Source organism: Falco punctatus (genome assembly GCF_963210335.1).
Source record: "Falco punctatus genome assembly, chromosome: 12".
NCBI lineage: Eukaryota > Metazoa > Chordata > Aves > Falconiformes > Falconidae > Falco > Falco punctatus.
Genome location: NC_137592.1, coordinates 8,334,265 through 8,351,473, shown reverse-complemented (window position 1 = coordinate 8,351,473; position 17,209 = coordinate 8,334,265). Strand labels below are relative to the sequence as shown.

General features: G+C 43.3%; 1 protein-coding gene across 1 annotated transcript in view; it reads right to left on the bottom strand.

Moving 5' to 3' along the window:
- Positions 1 to 879: 879 nt before the first annotated feature.
- The window catches only part of ISM1 (isthmin 1), a 40,138-nt gene continuing 23,808 nt past the window's right edge, over positions 880 to 17,209 (bottom strand). The window contains exons 4-7 of the mRNA XM_080408512.1: positions 9,276 to 9,543; positions 6,067 to 6,210; positions 3,242 to 3,331; positions 880 to 1,550 (exon numbers count right to left, since the gene is read on the bottom strand). Of these exons, the coding sequence (XP_080264638.1) occupies positions 1,033 to 1,550; positions 3,242 to 3,331; positions 6,067 to 6,210; positions 9,276 to 9,543 (1,020 nt within the window). The 3' untranslated portion in view covers positions 880 to 1,032. The remainder of the gene's footprint in view (positions 1,551 to 3,241; positions 3,332 to 6,066; positions 6,211 to 9,275; positions 9,544 to 17,209) is intronic.

Below are 17,209 nucleotides of genomic sequence, written 5' to 3'. Positions count from 1 at the left end.
TGGGGGAAAAGGGCTGGTTGCATGCTTTATCTCAGGGAACTTGGAAATGTGTATTTCACTTTTCCTGTTCTTTCAAAAAAATAAACTTCTTTCTTTTCTTAAAAGAAAGAAACAAGCAGATCTAAACACTCTTCATATTAAAAATTAGGGGGTACCTGATTTTTGGTTTTTGTTTTTTTTTTCCTTTGACATGGTTTCCTGCTCTGGCCTCGCTCCTCCAAAGACTTATGGCATACTTAGTTTACAGGTAGCTGCCCTGCAGATCTACCCCCCAGCCTAAGATGTGAGTCCTGACAGCTGTAGCTCCGTATCTGAGATGTTTCCAGGAGTCGGCTGTTTGTAACTCTTGCAGAACCACTGCATCGAGACTTTTCCTGGTCCACAGGAAAACCATGGCTAGTCTCCCTGCAAGCCTACCCCAGATGGACTGCAGAGACCTGAGCTAGAAGGTAACAGGAAGAATTCCAAGAAAAAAATTGCTAGTAAACTGTTGATACTCACTTTTGAGTGTTACCGTTAAAAAAAAATATCTTTTCTTAGACATGACTAGTCATGAAATCAATTATAGAGAAAACTGATGCTGTAGGTGCATTAATCTTGTAAACCATTCCCATATGGAAGAGTGCATTCTTCAATCCTATTGTTTATAACAACTTTTAAATATGTGCCCTCCTCAGCTGGGACCTTGGGCCTGATGGTGATGGAAGCTGCCCCACCCCCCCACCTCACACTTACGTTACTGTTGGGGAATAAAATGAAATGTGTATTATTAAACGATTGAAGTATAAAATCCTACCAGGACAAGTTTTATGTATGTCTGTATGTAGAAATAGGTGTGTGTGAGATAGAGAGATATGTGTTTATAAATTACACACACTATGAAAAATACTTATGTATTATATTACAACTATATACATTCATTAGAAAGGAACTGATCAACCCCTGTCAAGGAGACAATGCAGCAGCCATTACCAGTTCTTTGGCATCCAGGAAACAAATGCTATTTTGTGTCTGAAGAGGAGGAAAATCCTCTCAGTATTCCCTTGCTTCTTGAAATTGCTTGTAGTAGTCTTCGTCTGAAGGGTTTTCTGTACATTTCTGCCCATTGTTTGGAGGCCGTGCTTCATTGTATCGGCTCCAGTCACCTTTGCATATAATCCAAGGCAGAATGTCCACTTTGTAATGGAGTTCTGCTGAGAATTCAATGCTGATCAGGTTTGGTGTACCTGCCCCTTTCCCTCTGGTAATCAGCTGCATATTATCATCGTAGCAGCAGTGCTGTGCTGCAAGCGTGGTGCTTTCCAAAGAGAGCATGGAGCGGATGCAGTATCGTGCGGTGGGCTTATAGATCTCCAGTTTCTCCTTTGGACCACTTGCATCTTTCCAGCGGAAGTTTTTCCTCTTAATTCGATCATAGATTTCAGCAGTGCTGTATGCGACTTCTCTGGGGTAGGAGCACGGGCAGCTGGGAAGATCATTGACCACTTTGTGCATGTATTTCTTCAAGAACTCACTTTTGCAGCTCATCCATCTTTCACAGCTATCGGTATCTGTTTAAGGGCAGGAAATGGAAGCTTAAGATACATTATGCAGCATCCCAGTTTGTATGATCAATGATATCAAATGAGTAAAGCCTAACTGTTCAGCACCAGTGCTTTGCTTAAGAAAGAAAAAGCTTGCCTCCCTACCTGCAATGTGTTAATGTGCTGTCTTGTCAGATAATCACCTGTGACTGGCTTCAGGGCCTCAGGCAGTGCTAGTCTGAATTGTAGTGCAGCACCATGCCAGTAAGAATCATTTGGCATTTCTTCTACCTGGCAAATTCCAGTTAAGCTGCCAGTATCCCCACGCAGCACAAGAGACACTGTCATGGGTTTACAGGTGACAGAACTGAACGGGGAAATCACAGTGATTTGATGACAGTCTCCAGTTAGTTTGAACCCCTTGTCTGCGCACTCACCTTGTAACAACAGCAGATTCAGATGCTGAAGGATTAAATTTCTCATGATGCTAGAAATACAAAGATGGCAAGCAAGGCCTGGATTACTTTTCCTGAAGTTCATTATTAAGCCCTAATTCAGTCTTTCTTTCAACTAACAAATACCTTTTTCTGTTTGGTCTCCATCTTCCCAAAGGGGTATTTCAAGCAGCTGTAGTTCAAACAAGGAGACTGACATCTTAGCTGGCAAATGCAGCCAAAAGTGATTCAGATTCTAAAGGGGCATATGTGACATAATATCAGAGTGTCTGTACATTAGGAGGATTTAACGGCACCGGAGTCATGATTTATAGCTGGGATTAAAGAGATTTATAGACTAGTAGTGTATTTAATACTGGCACTTTATTATTTTGCGAGGGTCTTGGGAGAATCCAGTTAAACGTCTCCTTCCTAAAACATTATTTAAGGTGTCTGTATCATGCTACCAGCTTTCAAAAAAAAAAACCCCAAAACCCCTGCACATCTTGCCCCACACTTACTTAACAGGACTCTGGAGTAAGGCAAAGACTGGGACCTAAAACTCTCACAGCAAACATTCGCGCAAAATATTTACTTAGTGATGTGTCCTGTTTTTCTATCTCCTTAAAGAGTCCTATCCCGGCTATCATTAACTGTTGTGCTCTACTGCCATAGGCGGGGGGTGCTGGATTACTTGATTTATCCAATTAGTTCAGCACCCAGTGTCTAAGATAGGCCACGCTATGGTTTCATTGGAGGATTGAAATCAGAACATTATAAAGGTTGGGCTGAGTTTTAGCTCGGGCAGTCTTGAGTCATGCCCTGTAAAATCTCACTGACTAGCCCCACTGCAGCACACATAGTTGTAAAAGCCATGCATGCTTGTAAAAGTCATTGTCTTTTTTTTTTAACGTGACAGCTGTACCTAAAATGCTTTTACAGTATCTTCCATTTGAGGCTGTTTTAGCAAAATGCTGAACAGCATTTGATTTTTCCCCACTCTGCATTAATGTGTAGCCTTACAGCTCTTTTCTGAGCTAGGACAGAGAATCACCATTTTATAATGAAAGCAGCACAGAAATTTGCTAAGACTTAAGAGGAGAAAGATTCGGCGAGAGAAGCAAGCTAAGGTTCAGATCATAAACTTAAGCAAAATAATAAATGGCCATTATTACTGACATTTTTAATGGTAAACTCAAGATCTTGGACCTGCAGCAAGAGTTCAACCAGGAAAATCTAAGTAAGTCTCTTATCTGTTGCTGAAAGATTGACTAGGCTACTTACCAACTTCAAACAGTTTGGTAGCGTTGAAGTCTTCACTTCCTGCAAGTAAGCTCACTTCTGTGGCAGCTGTCCGGAAGGTATCTTCGATCCCTAAGACAAACACGTGTTAGTGGTGGTGGTGCTTTCCCATTAAAACACTGTGCAATCAACTGCTTCCCTGCCATTCCTTCCTTCCCCAGTTCTGCAAGGTGCTTTTGTTTGGCAGGGAAGCCACCTGAAGTTGCTGCTGGAGGGAATGTTCATTTGAAAGTATAATGACCAAGGAATCTGTGGCGTTAGGAAGATAAAGCAGTAGTTTAGCCCAAAGGTCTAAAGTTTTCAAGTTTTAGAGCTTAAATATAAGCAACAAACTGGTCAGTTGTGAACCCAGTGCAGGGACAGCAGTGAGGGAACAGATTTAATTCCTCCTCTTTCGGATGCAAGGTTTGCCAGCATCTCCCAGTAATTCAGGTAGGAGCTTTGCAAAAACTTCACCAACAGCCACTTGGTCAGCTTTATGTGACCAGCATCTTCTCCAGAGCATGTATCACAAGCGACCGACAAGATAAAAACAAACGTCCTAATGGAAACTCTAAAGCCCTGGGTAAAATATCATGTCTAAAGGAGACAGTCTTTGTGCCACTTTCTCAAAAAGAGCAACATGCCTGAAGACAGGTGAATAAGTTCACATCTGCCTATGGAAAACCATTTTTCAGGAATTACGAGGAAGAATGACGCTGTTGCAAGAAGACTGGTGCTTGCTGGTCTCTGCCTGTGCTAGTGAGTTAAAAGGTGTGAGCAGGTGAGAGATAAATAACCTCTCCCATCAATCCCATCCCCCTGCAGCTACGGCAATCAAATAAAAATATCTGGATCTTCCAACAACCTGCAATTTAAGTGTTTGCTATCAGTAGAGAGAAACACAGATTGTCAGAAAATGTATTAATTGATCTTGCCAAAGCAAACATCCTTTCATTGCTGCTTTAGTTTGGCCTACCTACCAGCCTCATGTTTCCCTTATGTTGCTGTGCCATGTGGCCTTAAAACAAACATCTCTTCAAAGAAGCATTTAAACAGGTTTGAGGTTTTTTTCCCTCTCCATTGAATTAAAGACCTTCAAAAAAGAGCAGAAAGCTCTTTAATATGTGATAACTATATGGTTAATAATGAAGTCTGTTCACCATCCATCTTCTTGCCAGTGAACTTTCTCCTGATCTCCTGAACTGGGGCATAATAGTGGCTTGCAAGCTTCAAAACAGCCTCAGGCTGCTTTTCAATAAAATTATCATAGTTTTGCCTTAACTCCAGCAGTAGATGCAGAATAATAGATACCCAAGAACCCATTACGGGGCAGTAATTCACTGCCAGAATTATACACAGTAGAAGCTGAGCTTTGCCCTTGTAATTTTAAAAATGTCAGCACAGCCTCAAAGAGTGAATATGTTTTGCCTGCTGATCGCTGGGGGTCTGTTATATGATATATTTTCTTTCAAGTTTGCCACTGTTTGATGCTAGCCGGTAATAAATACTGGAGAATGTAACTGGGGGCTACATACTTTCATCTGGAATTAACCCTTTATTATTGAGCATCCAGAAACACCTTCCCCCTGAACAGCCTAGCAGCCATTACCTTGCAATGGATGCGCACATCTATCTGTGAGTGAGAAATTTCTCTCCAACTCTCTCACTGAGGCCCCAAAGTCTTCTCTGCAGTGCTGCTAACATTTCACTTCCCAACAAAAAAAACCTGACCCCCAGTTTAAGCATTTCTGCCTTTCTGAGACATTAAGTAGACTCAGTGAAATGCATACCACCATGGCATGTGTTTCTACTTCTCTCCAGTCTTGGGAAGTACTGAAATGGCACATATCCCATGCATTGTGGCAACTACTGCATCACTGCATTACAAACTTGGCTAAATCCAAACACACAGCAGCATTTAAAGAACATCACGGGAAAGTTTTCCATAGCAGCTTTAAATTTTTACAATGTAGGTCTGAGTGCTCGGCCCTGCTGTCACCAAAGCAAAAATTGCCTGATAGTAAGGACACCTCTGTTACTGGCATTTAGATGTCAATGCCTGTAGATGAGTCAGAGCTAAGGTAAGGCTTCTTGGCCATATTTTCTGAATACATTCAAGCCAAAACTAGACACTCCCTCATCCCACTCTGCACAATTGCTGCAGAACCAGACTTGTTGGTTTATAATTCTCCAATTATCAAGCAGGGTGTAAACGAAACAGAGATGACATTTCCAGCTTAACATTGACTTTCTAGGACAAGAAATATCCAATGAACCCAAAATCTCTGGAGTGAAATGCAAAGTAGGTATTTAAAGTATTTTTTTTATATTAGTACACATGGAGTCCTAAAGCAACTCTGTATACGTTAAGCACAAAACTTAAAAGCCATATAACTGGTATGGAGCTATTTGTTCACAGCACAGGCATGCCTGTTCACTGCACAGCAAAATAGGAGCTTGCTGAGGTAACAGTCAACACAGCTGTTTTGAAATTCTAAAATGAATACAGATTTGTTTCAAGAGAGTAGATTGCATCCTTTGGAATACAAAATGTACTGTCCACAAAAACGCCTGCTGTAACCTAAAAAACGCCCGTATTTGCCTTTTGAGTCCCTGGGAACAGTAGACTTCATCTATCAGCGTATTATTACGAGCAAAGAACCTGCTCTTTCATAAATGGCCTTGCAAACCAGCGTGCGCCTGCCCACCAGAGCCCCTCCCCAGTGAGGGGACAAACGGGCCCTGGGCTCTGTGCACAGGAGGGCTCTGCCCCCCATATCCCACCCCCCCCCCCCCGCCTGCAGTTCCCGGGAACATGCTCGCACCTGGGCAGTTGGGCCTGTCGCAGGTCCGTGACTCGGTGGCAGTGCAGGCGTACCCACAGGACCTCGTCCGCTTCTGATTGCCACTCCCGCAGGTGACACTACAAAGGGACCATGGGCTCCAATCTCCCTCACCGTCAATATAATCTGTGAAAGAACAAAGATGAGGACGGAAATGAAGAAACAAAACTCCTACTACCCAAAACTACTGTGTAGTGTTTTTTATTAAGAAGGCAAAACAAGAATGGAATCCAGATGTCTCTACCTGAAGCTTGGGCTAAGTGCCAGGCATAAGCCTGCTGTTTAAATGGTATTCACACTTGATGCTCCTCAGGGAAATGCATGCAACATAATTTGAAAAAATATTTCCTTTCTCTTTTGACCTTTTGGCAGCTGAGAATCCTCAGCTGCAAAGCTGGGTCATGAACTAACAGTACACGTCTATCCACATAATTTCCCTGTATATAGGAATATGTTTTCTGACCACAGACTAATCAGGCACAGGATAAATTAAGTTTTCTTTTTCATCTTTTCAAAAGACACAGCAATTGCACAACAATACTCAACTAATTTTTAGGGCACAATGAATGTTGCACTATGGGAGGCTGAGGGTCATGCATGAAAATTGCGATTTTGTTTTTCGATCCCTTGAACAGGAAACAGATATTACAGGAATACTGCCATGGATATAGGGAACCACATATGCATCTTGCACCCAGAACAACATGCGATTTGTAGCGTTTCATGTGAATTATTAAATAACATCAAATCTGACGGTTTACTAGCAGGAACTTCCTGAAAACAAAACACAACTTTATTCTCTTCTGGGACAAAGCCAAGGGCAAATGATGCCAAGTCTGCACTACCATGGCTCGGTACCACTCTAAGTATCTAATCCCTTTAGAGCCAGTCCCCTTTGTTTGCTGCGTGAACATGGTGGCACATGCCACCTTCTGAAGGCCACCAAACGTCGTGCATGAACCAAGCCCGTTTGCTCACCTTCCCAGCCGAGAGTTGTCTCTCGCTAGGGAACATCTGGCTTAATGGATTTCTCTGCAACCTACAGGAGACACGTAACTGACCCTGAGGTCACAGCTTGCAGCCTTTGCTCATTTGGGTTAAACCAGCACTGGCAGCAAAGCAAAATAGGGTTTAGCAACTCTGAGCCAGGCCTACTCTATAGCTATAGGCTGAATATGTATGTAATTGCAAGACACAGGGACAGATCCCTGCCTGCACTGGCCTCTGTGCTACATGCGATTCCCGCTCCCCCGCCCACTGCCATGCTGTCTGTGGGCTTCCTGAGCTGGTTACTAGAACACGTAACTTGATTTGTACCATATGTAATGACTGACGACAACTCTGTGGGGTGCTATTAAACATTTATTGCCAGGAGTTATGGGAAGGTTATATATCTCACTCGTAGCAAGCTGCCTAGATGCGAGTTCCTCGTGGCAGGGACCTTATATGCTTTTCCTCCTTTTCTTACACTGCTGCCAATGAGGAAGCCACCACACCCGAGTCAGGTGCCCATGGTGTGATGTGGGGGGCACATGGCTACCGCCTGCGTGCAAAGACCCACGATTCCAGGATTTGCCAACAGGTGGGCACTGCAGCAGTCTGAAGAGGCATAAGATGCCTTAAGAAAATGTGCTCTGCCCTTTCTGCCTGGCCCCGCTCTCCTTCCCGGCCCTTTTCCAACTCTGAATTTTTTTTCTCCACGTGGCTGGCAAGGAAGAGGGAGTGTGAGCAAGTGCAACGCTGTCAAAGGGCCCAGACTGGAAGGCCCAGGAAGGGCAGGCAAAGCCATGCGGTGCCTTTTGGCAGGGGCAGGAGGAGGGAGATAAGAGCCATGAGACATGAGAACAGGTCAGCGGGTGGAACTAGCACAAAAGCCCCATACAGGCAGGATCTGCAGCTACATCCCCCTGGCCAGGGGCACGGCATCCCAGGTTAGTCGTAAGGCCAGGAGCCTTTCCCAGTCAGCAGGGTGCTCTGCTGCACAGCGGAGAGCTCTAGCATAATTTTCAGGCCAACCTACCTAGTGTTTATACCGCACTATGAAGCCCACAGTATCTACTATTAAATACACCATGTGTGTATTTTCAGCTGGAGCTTAACCTGTTCTTCCTATTTTCGCATTTGTAATTCTTCTTTTCTTTTTTTTCTACCACGATTATTTGTGAACACGATTTTGTTTTACCTAAATGAATAGCTACCTAATACGTGAATTCTTGGCAATAATGCGTGTCCACAAATAAAGGCAGGTGCAAAAAGAAGGGATAGACTTCAATCTTCTGGCCACAAAATTTAATACATATGTATGTATTTAAATATTTAAATTCCACGAAAAGTCTCCCTCAATTGTTAAGGCTTTAGGACTCAAAGTTAACCAAAACGGGGAAAATAAGACTGAATCAGCGCATGACAGCCACTCTGCAGTATCTAGGGAATGCAATGGAAGTGCCAGGGTAAAAGCACTGTGGCTTTGAGACCCTGCTGTAACCAAAAAATCTTCTGTATTTACACACAACTTAAATCCGAGAGGCTCTGAGCTATACCCATGAGCACATACTAGTTCACCTCCCTTGAGTCATGCCCATGTGGATAGTCACAGCCCGCTGGGGCAGTGAATAACTAGCTCCTCTGTTTCTGGTTTCTGCAACTGTTTCATACAAGCTGAAAACAATTGTTTTCGCCATGACACATCTGGAAGAGAATTACACACGCAAATACACAATGTTCCTGCTGCACATGCCACTCCCCACACATGCACCAACATAATTCATCATATTTGTGTATCCACCAAATACTACCACGTTTTAGATCTTGCTTATTTATCCAATAATCATATTTTGGTTCCCAAACCACTGCACGTTTCTAAATTTGTACTTATCCTTACTCTAAAAATAAATATGAAACCTTGTTTCCTTTGTTTTTAAAAAAAGTACACTTAGGGCTAAAAAAAGGTCCTCTTATGGGCTAACTGGTATGATTTTCAAGATTATAGACTTACTAGTGGAATGCAGCTACCACAGTACAGCTTGTGCATCTGCACAGATTTGTATTTAAAAGCTGATGAACAAAAGCCACATGTTGAAAAATTCTATTTTGTTTGGCCTACTTTCAGCGATGCCTCACCATTCTCATTTCCCCCAAACTCATTTTTACAATCCCAAGATGCCCGTAAGAGGCCTGGAACGCAAGCTTACCATACTCTGGCTGCTCCTTGGATTCAAATCTCCGGTGACTGGGTGCATGGCTATCCCACCCACCGAGAGGGTTGAGGAAGTTGCTGTCCTCAGTGGTGCTGTCATACTTGTAGTCCTGGTCACCGCTGCTCATGCGAGTCAAGGTGGAGGACCTCTGCCACCAGTTTCTCCAGTCTGGTGACGGGACTGGCCAGCTAGGCTTGCTGCTCTCCTTCTGCAGATCCTTGTCTGTCTCGGTGTCGGGGCCATCCACCACTTCAATGGTAACCTATGGGAGGCAGAACAGTGCGGGCTGGCTGTCAGTGCCTCCTCCTCGTCCGTGGGAAACTTCCTACGCAGCGAAGACAAATGACTGTTCCCTTGCGGAGGGGCTGTGTAATACTGTAGGGTTCGCATGGTGTAAACCATATGCAGGTTACTGAGCCCAGAGATACGCAGCAGCTGAGTGATTCCTTCTGCTACCTCTGCTGAATCAGACCTTGGAACAAAGGCTAGGAAAAATCCCCCACAAAATAACAACCCATGCTGTGCCTAAAAGCTTTGCAGCAGAATTTTCTGTCTTGTGGGGAAAGATGTTTAAACCTGAACATACATGACCAGGAAAAAGAAAGCCAGATCTGTTACTCTAATTACACTGAGGCTGAATTTGAGGCAAGCATGGAGCACACCAACGCGCAGAGCCCGTTGCAAGGACTTGGACTGACTTGAGCCAGGGCCAAGTGAGTCTGTGAGTGGGAAGATGGAAGATGCAGAGGCCAGGGTCTCTGCCAGGTCTCCACCTGCCTTGCCCTCTGGCAACAGCTCAGCCCAGCCCCCGGCACAGCCCTCCCTGCAGCACCAGCACCTCCATCACACAGCGGCGTGGGCTGTCACCGCTATGTGAAACCGCACTCTGCTGTGGTGAGAGCCAGCAGTTCTTTCAACCGTTGCCGAGTAAGTCACTTACTGCTAAGCCCTCTGAAGTAAGTCCTCTTTCTGTGCTGGAGAGTGGAATGATACACAACCCGTTCACGGTTTCTGCAGAAGCCCAGAGCCAAGATTCAAAGTTCGCTGCGGACATCATGAATGTAAATACAATTCTGCATAGGAACAGCCCTTGATTACTCCTTTTCTATGCTGAACAATGTGTAATTATGAAAACTTTGGACAAATACTGTGCGTGCATGTTGGAGGCTATTTAGAAGTAGGAACTGGACATCAGAAACCCTGGCGCTATGAGTCATGCAAGCACAGCGTGGCCACAGGTAAACCATAAAATGCTCTGATGTTTCATGCTAATGTGGTTCAGTGATTACACTGGACTGGCTAAACAACTATGATACAGAAGGGACTATCAGATATATCTGAAAGGTTTAATAGGTACGGAGGTATTCTTCATGTTTTATAGATTTACAAAGCTGTCTTTCAAGACAGCACCCCATGAAAATCGAGTTGTGCAAACCCAGGAAAAACACAATAATGTACTATTATGCTAAAAGGCTTTTACATGGCTCCATGGATTTGTACTTTGGATAAAAGGTTCAGTTTTATACGATGATCTTAATGGTCTTTTCTGTCCTAAATGATTCTATGATTCTACAATAATTGTTATGAGGAAAATCACAAGAGAAAGAAAGGAAAGAGTGTCCGTGTTTCTTCAGTTACCTGTGATCCACAGAGTAGTGTGACATAGGAAGTGAAACAGAACTGCTGCCATAGCTTCGTAGCTGCGGACACAGCTGCACAGACAATGCCTACACATCCTTTTTTTGCAGAAAGGAGATTTTGCACCTATTGCATGCTTTGCATTTGACCAGAGACCAAACCATTGAAGTGAAACAACTTTGAGGCTACTAAGAAGTTCCACTGGGAGAAAGAACAAGAGTGAAAGAAAGTGCAGTTGTCAGCCTAATAGCATCTTTACACAAGAGATATTTTACTCCCAGGCTAAATATGGAATTGGAATGATTACTTCATTAAACCTCAGTTTCTACAGACCAAGAATTACAATGGATTTCATAAGTTTTAAAACATCAGGGTTAGTTCAGGGATTCAAAATTGTTACATCTATCCAAGCAAAACAGAGTTTTCACAATAAGTGAAAGGAAATAGTGTTACCGAGTGGCTAACACTGTGCACTGTTGGCCAGTTGCAGGCCTTTAGTACTGCCCATGTGAAAATTAGTATGACTTTAGTACTTCAGTAGCAAGTCTTTTTAAGACCACATTAACTCTATAAGCAATGACTCAGCAAAGTGAAAAAAAAACAAACGCTAAACCAAAACAAGCAAAGCAAACCAAACCCTCTCATAAAAAAAGGCAGGGGGCACTTGATAATGATTCTATCTGCTTTGGTAATGGTTGTTATATGACAGTCAATCAGCATGAACTCACGTTATTTCAGCCAGGTACAGTCTGAAGAACCATAGGGATTTTGCTTTAAATTACTTTTTCAGGATGCCAAGTCACTTTAAGCAAAAGCGGGTTTGTAGGGACAGAAATTTCTGTTGAGCTATGTGCTGTGCTGGGGAAGACAGGCAGGTGTAATGCACAAGCTTCCAGCATCATAAGACCTCACCAGACTTCCAACGTGCCACTGACTTCCGTGACATGTCTGTGCAATAAGATATCCCTCTGCAGTCTGTTTTTACTATCAAGTAGGCTTATTAGAAAAGGTCTTTAAAATTAATTTTCCAACACACAGCCTATTTTAAAAAATGAACATACCAAAAGCAAAATCCAGTGTGGTACTGTGACACACAGCTATATTCCTCTCTCTGCTGCTTAAAGCTTTGACTACCATGTTGTTTGTTTAACATGTGGCAAAAAAACCCACATAGAGTGAAAGAAATTCTATAAAGAATCCTGTGACTGTCTGAACTGCCACTCTTGGAAATTAAAAAAAAGAAGATAGCTTCAGTCGGCTCCAGTACTGTTTGTTTTCAGGGGTTCTGCTGTGCTCTGCCCAGCCCCATTTAAATCTAATGGACCTTCCAGAGGCAGGGAGGAAATCAGTGAGTAAACCTAGTAATTCCTCCATGGTATGACCCAAAAGTTAGGGCAGAGGTGTGAGAACAGGCTGCTGCTTCAGGCGACCAATTGCTTCCTTATCCCAGTGTAAAAATTTTGAAAAATCAGCATTTGCTGAGTTCTTCCCAGTACTTACAGATAGACTTAACACTAGCCCATGACTATGCATATACATGATACACAAAGACATATCTTGTTTCATCAGTTTCTATACAGGAGGTTGTTTATAAAAGAAAAAAGAAATCAGATCTAGAATGAGAGTCATTAGAAATGGGCATTTAAAGTGGCTCTGAAAAAGCTTTCATGCTGTATAACTACTCCAACAAAAACATGTTCTCTCAAAAATTAAAAAAAATAGACCCGGTTTAGTATTTCTGTCTTGGAGACTGTTTTAAAGACTTCATTTTCTCAGATTTCTTCTTCCAGAGATTATGAAAACTGTAAAGATTATTTTTTTTTTTTCTCAAGCTTTCTAAAATGTCTGTGGTAACATGGTTCTTATATAAATCCACAATCATGTCCAGAAGTATTCAAACCTAAAATGAAGCCACTTCTTCTATGGTTGTGTGAGCTACAAATAAGGATGTTCCTCTTAAACTTGCTAAAAACACTTGGCATAGGTACACTAAAACAACAGATTTGCAGTCGATTTCTAATGAAACAAAGGTATCAGGCACAGATGTTTCCAGACACCAACATCCAATTTTCTCCTGGCTAAAAATATACAGAAGATGAATATTATCCCCGCCTGTTGGAGTGCACAAAAAGTTCTGTGTACTTCATCCTGTTTACTGAAACAATGTTTCTGAATTTGCTTTAATCGTGTAAACAATGCCCTAAGCAAGGAGAAGATGGTTTCAGGAAGAGCTACATTTGCAACATTGTGCAAGCAGTGGATTCTAGCCATAGCTATCCTCTGTTCCCTTCCTGCAACTGATGCAAATTTCCAATGCAGAACTTGCCGCTCCCTGAAGTGGAGGATGAGCGCAAATCAGTGAGGTAACTAACAGCAGAACAGAAACGAGTTCATTGTAAGATACTGAAATGGGAAATTTTACCCCACGTAACAACTCCAGTTAAATGATATCAGCAGTGACACCGATTTACTTCTGGTTATATCACGACAGCTCCTCAGAACAGTTTTCTGAACTTGATAAAAAGTGAAGGACCCTCAAAATTTGCTGGGAGCAAAGACGACAGTGTGACTTGAAACCCAAAATTTGCATTTAATGTTGTCAATCCTATCTGCACTCTCTGACGGGCCCAACTGAGCCCCACAATTAACAATCCACTCTAAAGCCCAACTCCAATTTTTTCTCTCTGCAGTGAGCTCTTGTTACACCGTGACGTTAGGAAACCTGCACAGAGGCAGTAACAGCTCTGGTACTGGAAGTGGTTTAACCACGGCCCTCGGGCACCCGGCTCTGCCTAGACTAGTCACTCCAGCTTTGCTAAGAGGACTAGCTAGTTCCTGGGAAGGCTGCACCATGCTCCCAGTGCTGCAGCTGGGGACAACTGCTTTGCTGCTGCCTTAAACTATGAAGCCTTACAGTAATTACAAGAAACAAGCACTACTGGAGCCCTCCAGTTCTTACTGTGCTAGATCAGAGATGGGCCATACTGGTCAGAGCTCAGTATTACAGATACCGCTGAGTCTTCTGTAACAACATCAAGGTGGTGTTGCTTTCCAACGCAGTGAAACCAGCAGCTTCAGATGACAAATGTAAATGATACCTAAAAAATCCATCTAATAAAATGTGTTAAAAGGGACATGTGATACAGACGGAGGTGAGGGAAATGGCCAGGGCTGAACCCAGAGAAGAGCTGGTTGGAAGTCTGCAGTTCTTTTTTAAAAGATCATACAGCCTTGGTTTTCTGTAGCTGGGTATGTTCTTAGAGTGGGTGGTTCTTTGTAGATTTTTTTTTAATCAAAGGTAGAAACTGAATAGATATCAAAGAGAATAAATAAAACTAACACAGAAGCACTGGAGTGGTGTGACTGGTGGATATGGCCTCACACAAAACGATTACCTTCTCCTGGTTTAAAATCACTCCTATCAATTACTACCAATCCTGCAACTCAAAATGAGCATAATAATCGCAACAGATTTGATCATACACTGATTTACTTCAGTTTTCCAGGGCAAATCAACATGTTTTTAGGACAGGAATCCTACCTAACTCTGCACAGTTTCTGCTTAGAATCTGTCACCTGTTAATGCATCCATTGCAACTGGAACTCACCCACCTGTGTTTCAGGTATACTGGTTGTGAAGCCTGATCAAGATTCAAGCTCTCTGAAGAGTATTAGCATCAACAAAATGCCCTTGCCTGACAAACAGTAAGGAGTTTTCCCTTGTCTGCCATGGTGTTGAGCACTGCTAGGAAAGCAGCAAAGCAGTGGGACAACAGAGAGCAGTGCACTACCTGTTATGGTACCCAAGCCTGGGAAACCAGGAGTAAAATGAAAAGGGGAGAGACAAGAGCAAGAGTTCAATTGCAAGTTGAAGCACCCGGCTGCAAACAGAGGATCAGCTGCAGAGGAGAGTGGAGAGGTTGTAGAAGGCTGGTTGGGACAGACAAGAAAAACCCATTGGAAATGGAAAATAAGCAGGTTCCTCTGAAGTCATACCTCCTGTGTGACTTCATTCTGTTACTCGGGTAAGAACAATTCTGTCATACTGTCAATAATAATGCTGCCCAATTACAGCCCGCATTGGCATCCCTCGGCTAGCTCATCAAACGAGTGCAAACCTACACAAAAGGGATTTTCCACTTGTGAAAGGAAAACCAAAGATCAGGTTTTGTGATCAGTTTTTGCAATCATCCAGAAGTCTTCCAGGCATTGACAGAATTGTTAAAATGACAAAAAAAAAAAAAAAAAGAAAACAAAACGCCCCAAACCAAACAGCCAGCCTTTGCTCCACAGCAGCTACTGCAGTTACTCTTAAACAACCAGCACGGAAGCAATGCTAAAGCATCAAAGGCCACTTGAAATGATGGGAGATTTTACAAGGCTAGAATGCCACAGAAAGAACAGTAAGTGTCACCCTGGTCTTGCATGCAAAGAGGCAAATTGCATTTGGATTACTGCAGCTCCAACTGTTGTTTCTGAGGTTTTTCTAGAAGACAGTCCAGTATAGTTATATTTGATTATCGCCTGATAAATACAGTTGTACCTGGGGACACATTAATTTTCTGAACTCCTGTGATGGTGTCCTGACATCTACCACTTCCTCCCTGAAAAAGCACACAACCAGGGCATGATACAGCAACTGCCATCTCACAGGAAACCAGAGAAGGAATGGCTGTAAAGAGAACTCACTGGAGTATCTTTTCGACCTGCTTTTTCAGGCTGAGTTTTATGTCTGCTTATCAAGTTTTCAAAATTTCCAGGTATAATTTCCCTTTAAAATGTTATTTTTGCTCTGCAGCTTTGTACTAGTAGAAGAGAAAAGAAGTTGTGGGTCTCTGAGAAGTAAATGTGGCCATTGTGCTAGATTAATACACACAGGCTTTTTTTTCCCCTTTCCAACCTTGCTGTCCCAGGAGGATTTTTAAATTAACACCCCCAGGATTGTAACTTACAGAGCCCGAAGCCACGGTGTGAAAAGAAAAATGAGCATCGATTCTGCCAAACAGCCGATGAGAAATTTCCAAGTCAATTATTGCCATTCAGGTCAGTACAGTACTGCTTAATGAGCCAGCATTCACTATAATCCTGTTTTCCCCAAAAGAGTAGGCCACCTTTCACAACTTTGAACAAAGAAATAAACTTTCATTGACTCTGTAATGAATTAATGGGAGCTTTATCTCCAAGAGGCCTGACCTGCTGCAGGACTGTCAACCAGGAACTTAAAGCAGCTTTGTATATCCCTATTTATGTGCCTAAGTAAGCAGAGTAAAGACAATGCAGAACTTAGGGAACCTGTTTCTGGAATAGCTGATCCTTGTGCACAAGAGCACTGGGATTAATGTTGCCCAATGTTTTCTAGTTTACAGGACTAGGCTTCCCGGTTCTCAGAGTCCAGCAAAACTGCTGACATAGTTGGCCAACACGTTTCCAAGATCAGGTGGTGGAGAAACAGGTCAGAGCAGAAACAGTTACTATAAAGACAAGCCAGGAAAATGTTTCCATCTCATTTATCTAGTCCCTGAGTCTAAACATTAAATGCTGTTACCAATCAGAGAAGGTTTTTGTTGCCTCCTGTCCTCCTCTGCAGTTTACATACCGTTCAAACAATGACGTTACACTATTTACCTCATGCCACAATCTGGGGCCCCTATAGCTTCCCTACCTTCCCTTCCTAAGGCTTTCTGGAAGGCTTCTCCTAGCATGAGGGATGTGTACAGTCACCACATGTTGAACATGTTTACTGCCTTGGACTGTCAAATACTGGACCTGCACTTACTACAAATCTGTTAGGCTTCTTAACGTTGCGAGCCATCTAAGCTGTAATGGAGCGTCAACTTGGAGAAGGCTTGTTCTCGCCCGATCACAGACTCATAGAATGGTTTGGGTTGGAAGGGACCTTAAAGACCATCTGGTTCCACCCCCCCTGCCACGGGCAGGGACACCCCCCACAAGCCCAGGCTGCTCCCAGCCCCATCCAGCCTGGCCTTGAACGCTGCCAGGGATGGGGCAGCCACAGCTTCTCCGGGCAGCCTGTGCCGGTGCCTCGCCACCCTCACAGTAAAGAATTTCATCCTAACATCTAATATAACCCTACCCTCTTTCAGCTTAAAGCCATTCCCCCTTGTCCTATCGCTACAAGCCCCTTGTACAAAGTCCCTCTCCAGCTTTCCTGCAGGCCCCTTTAGGTACTGGAAGCTGCTATAGGGTCTGCCCGGAGCCTTCTCCAGGCTGAACCACCCCAGCTCTCCAGCCTGTCTTCAGAGGAGAGGTGCTCCAGCCTGCTGATCATG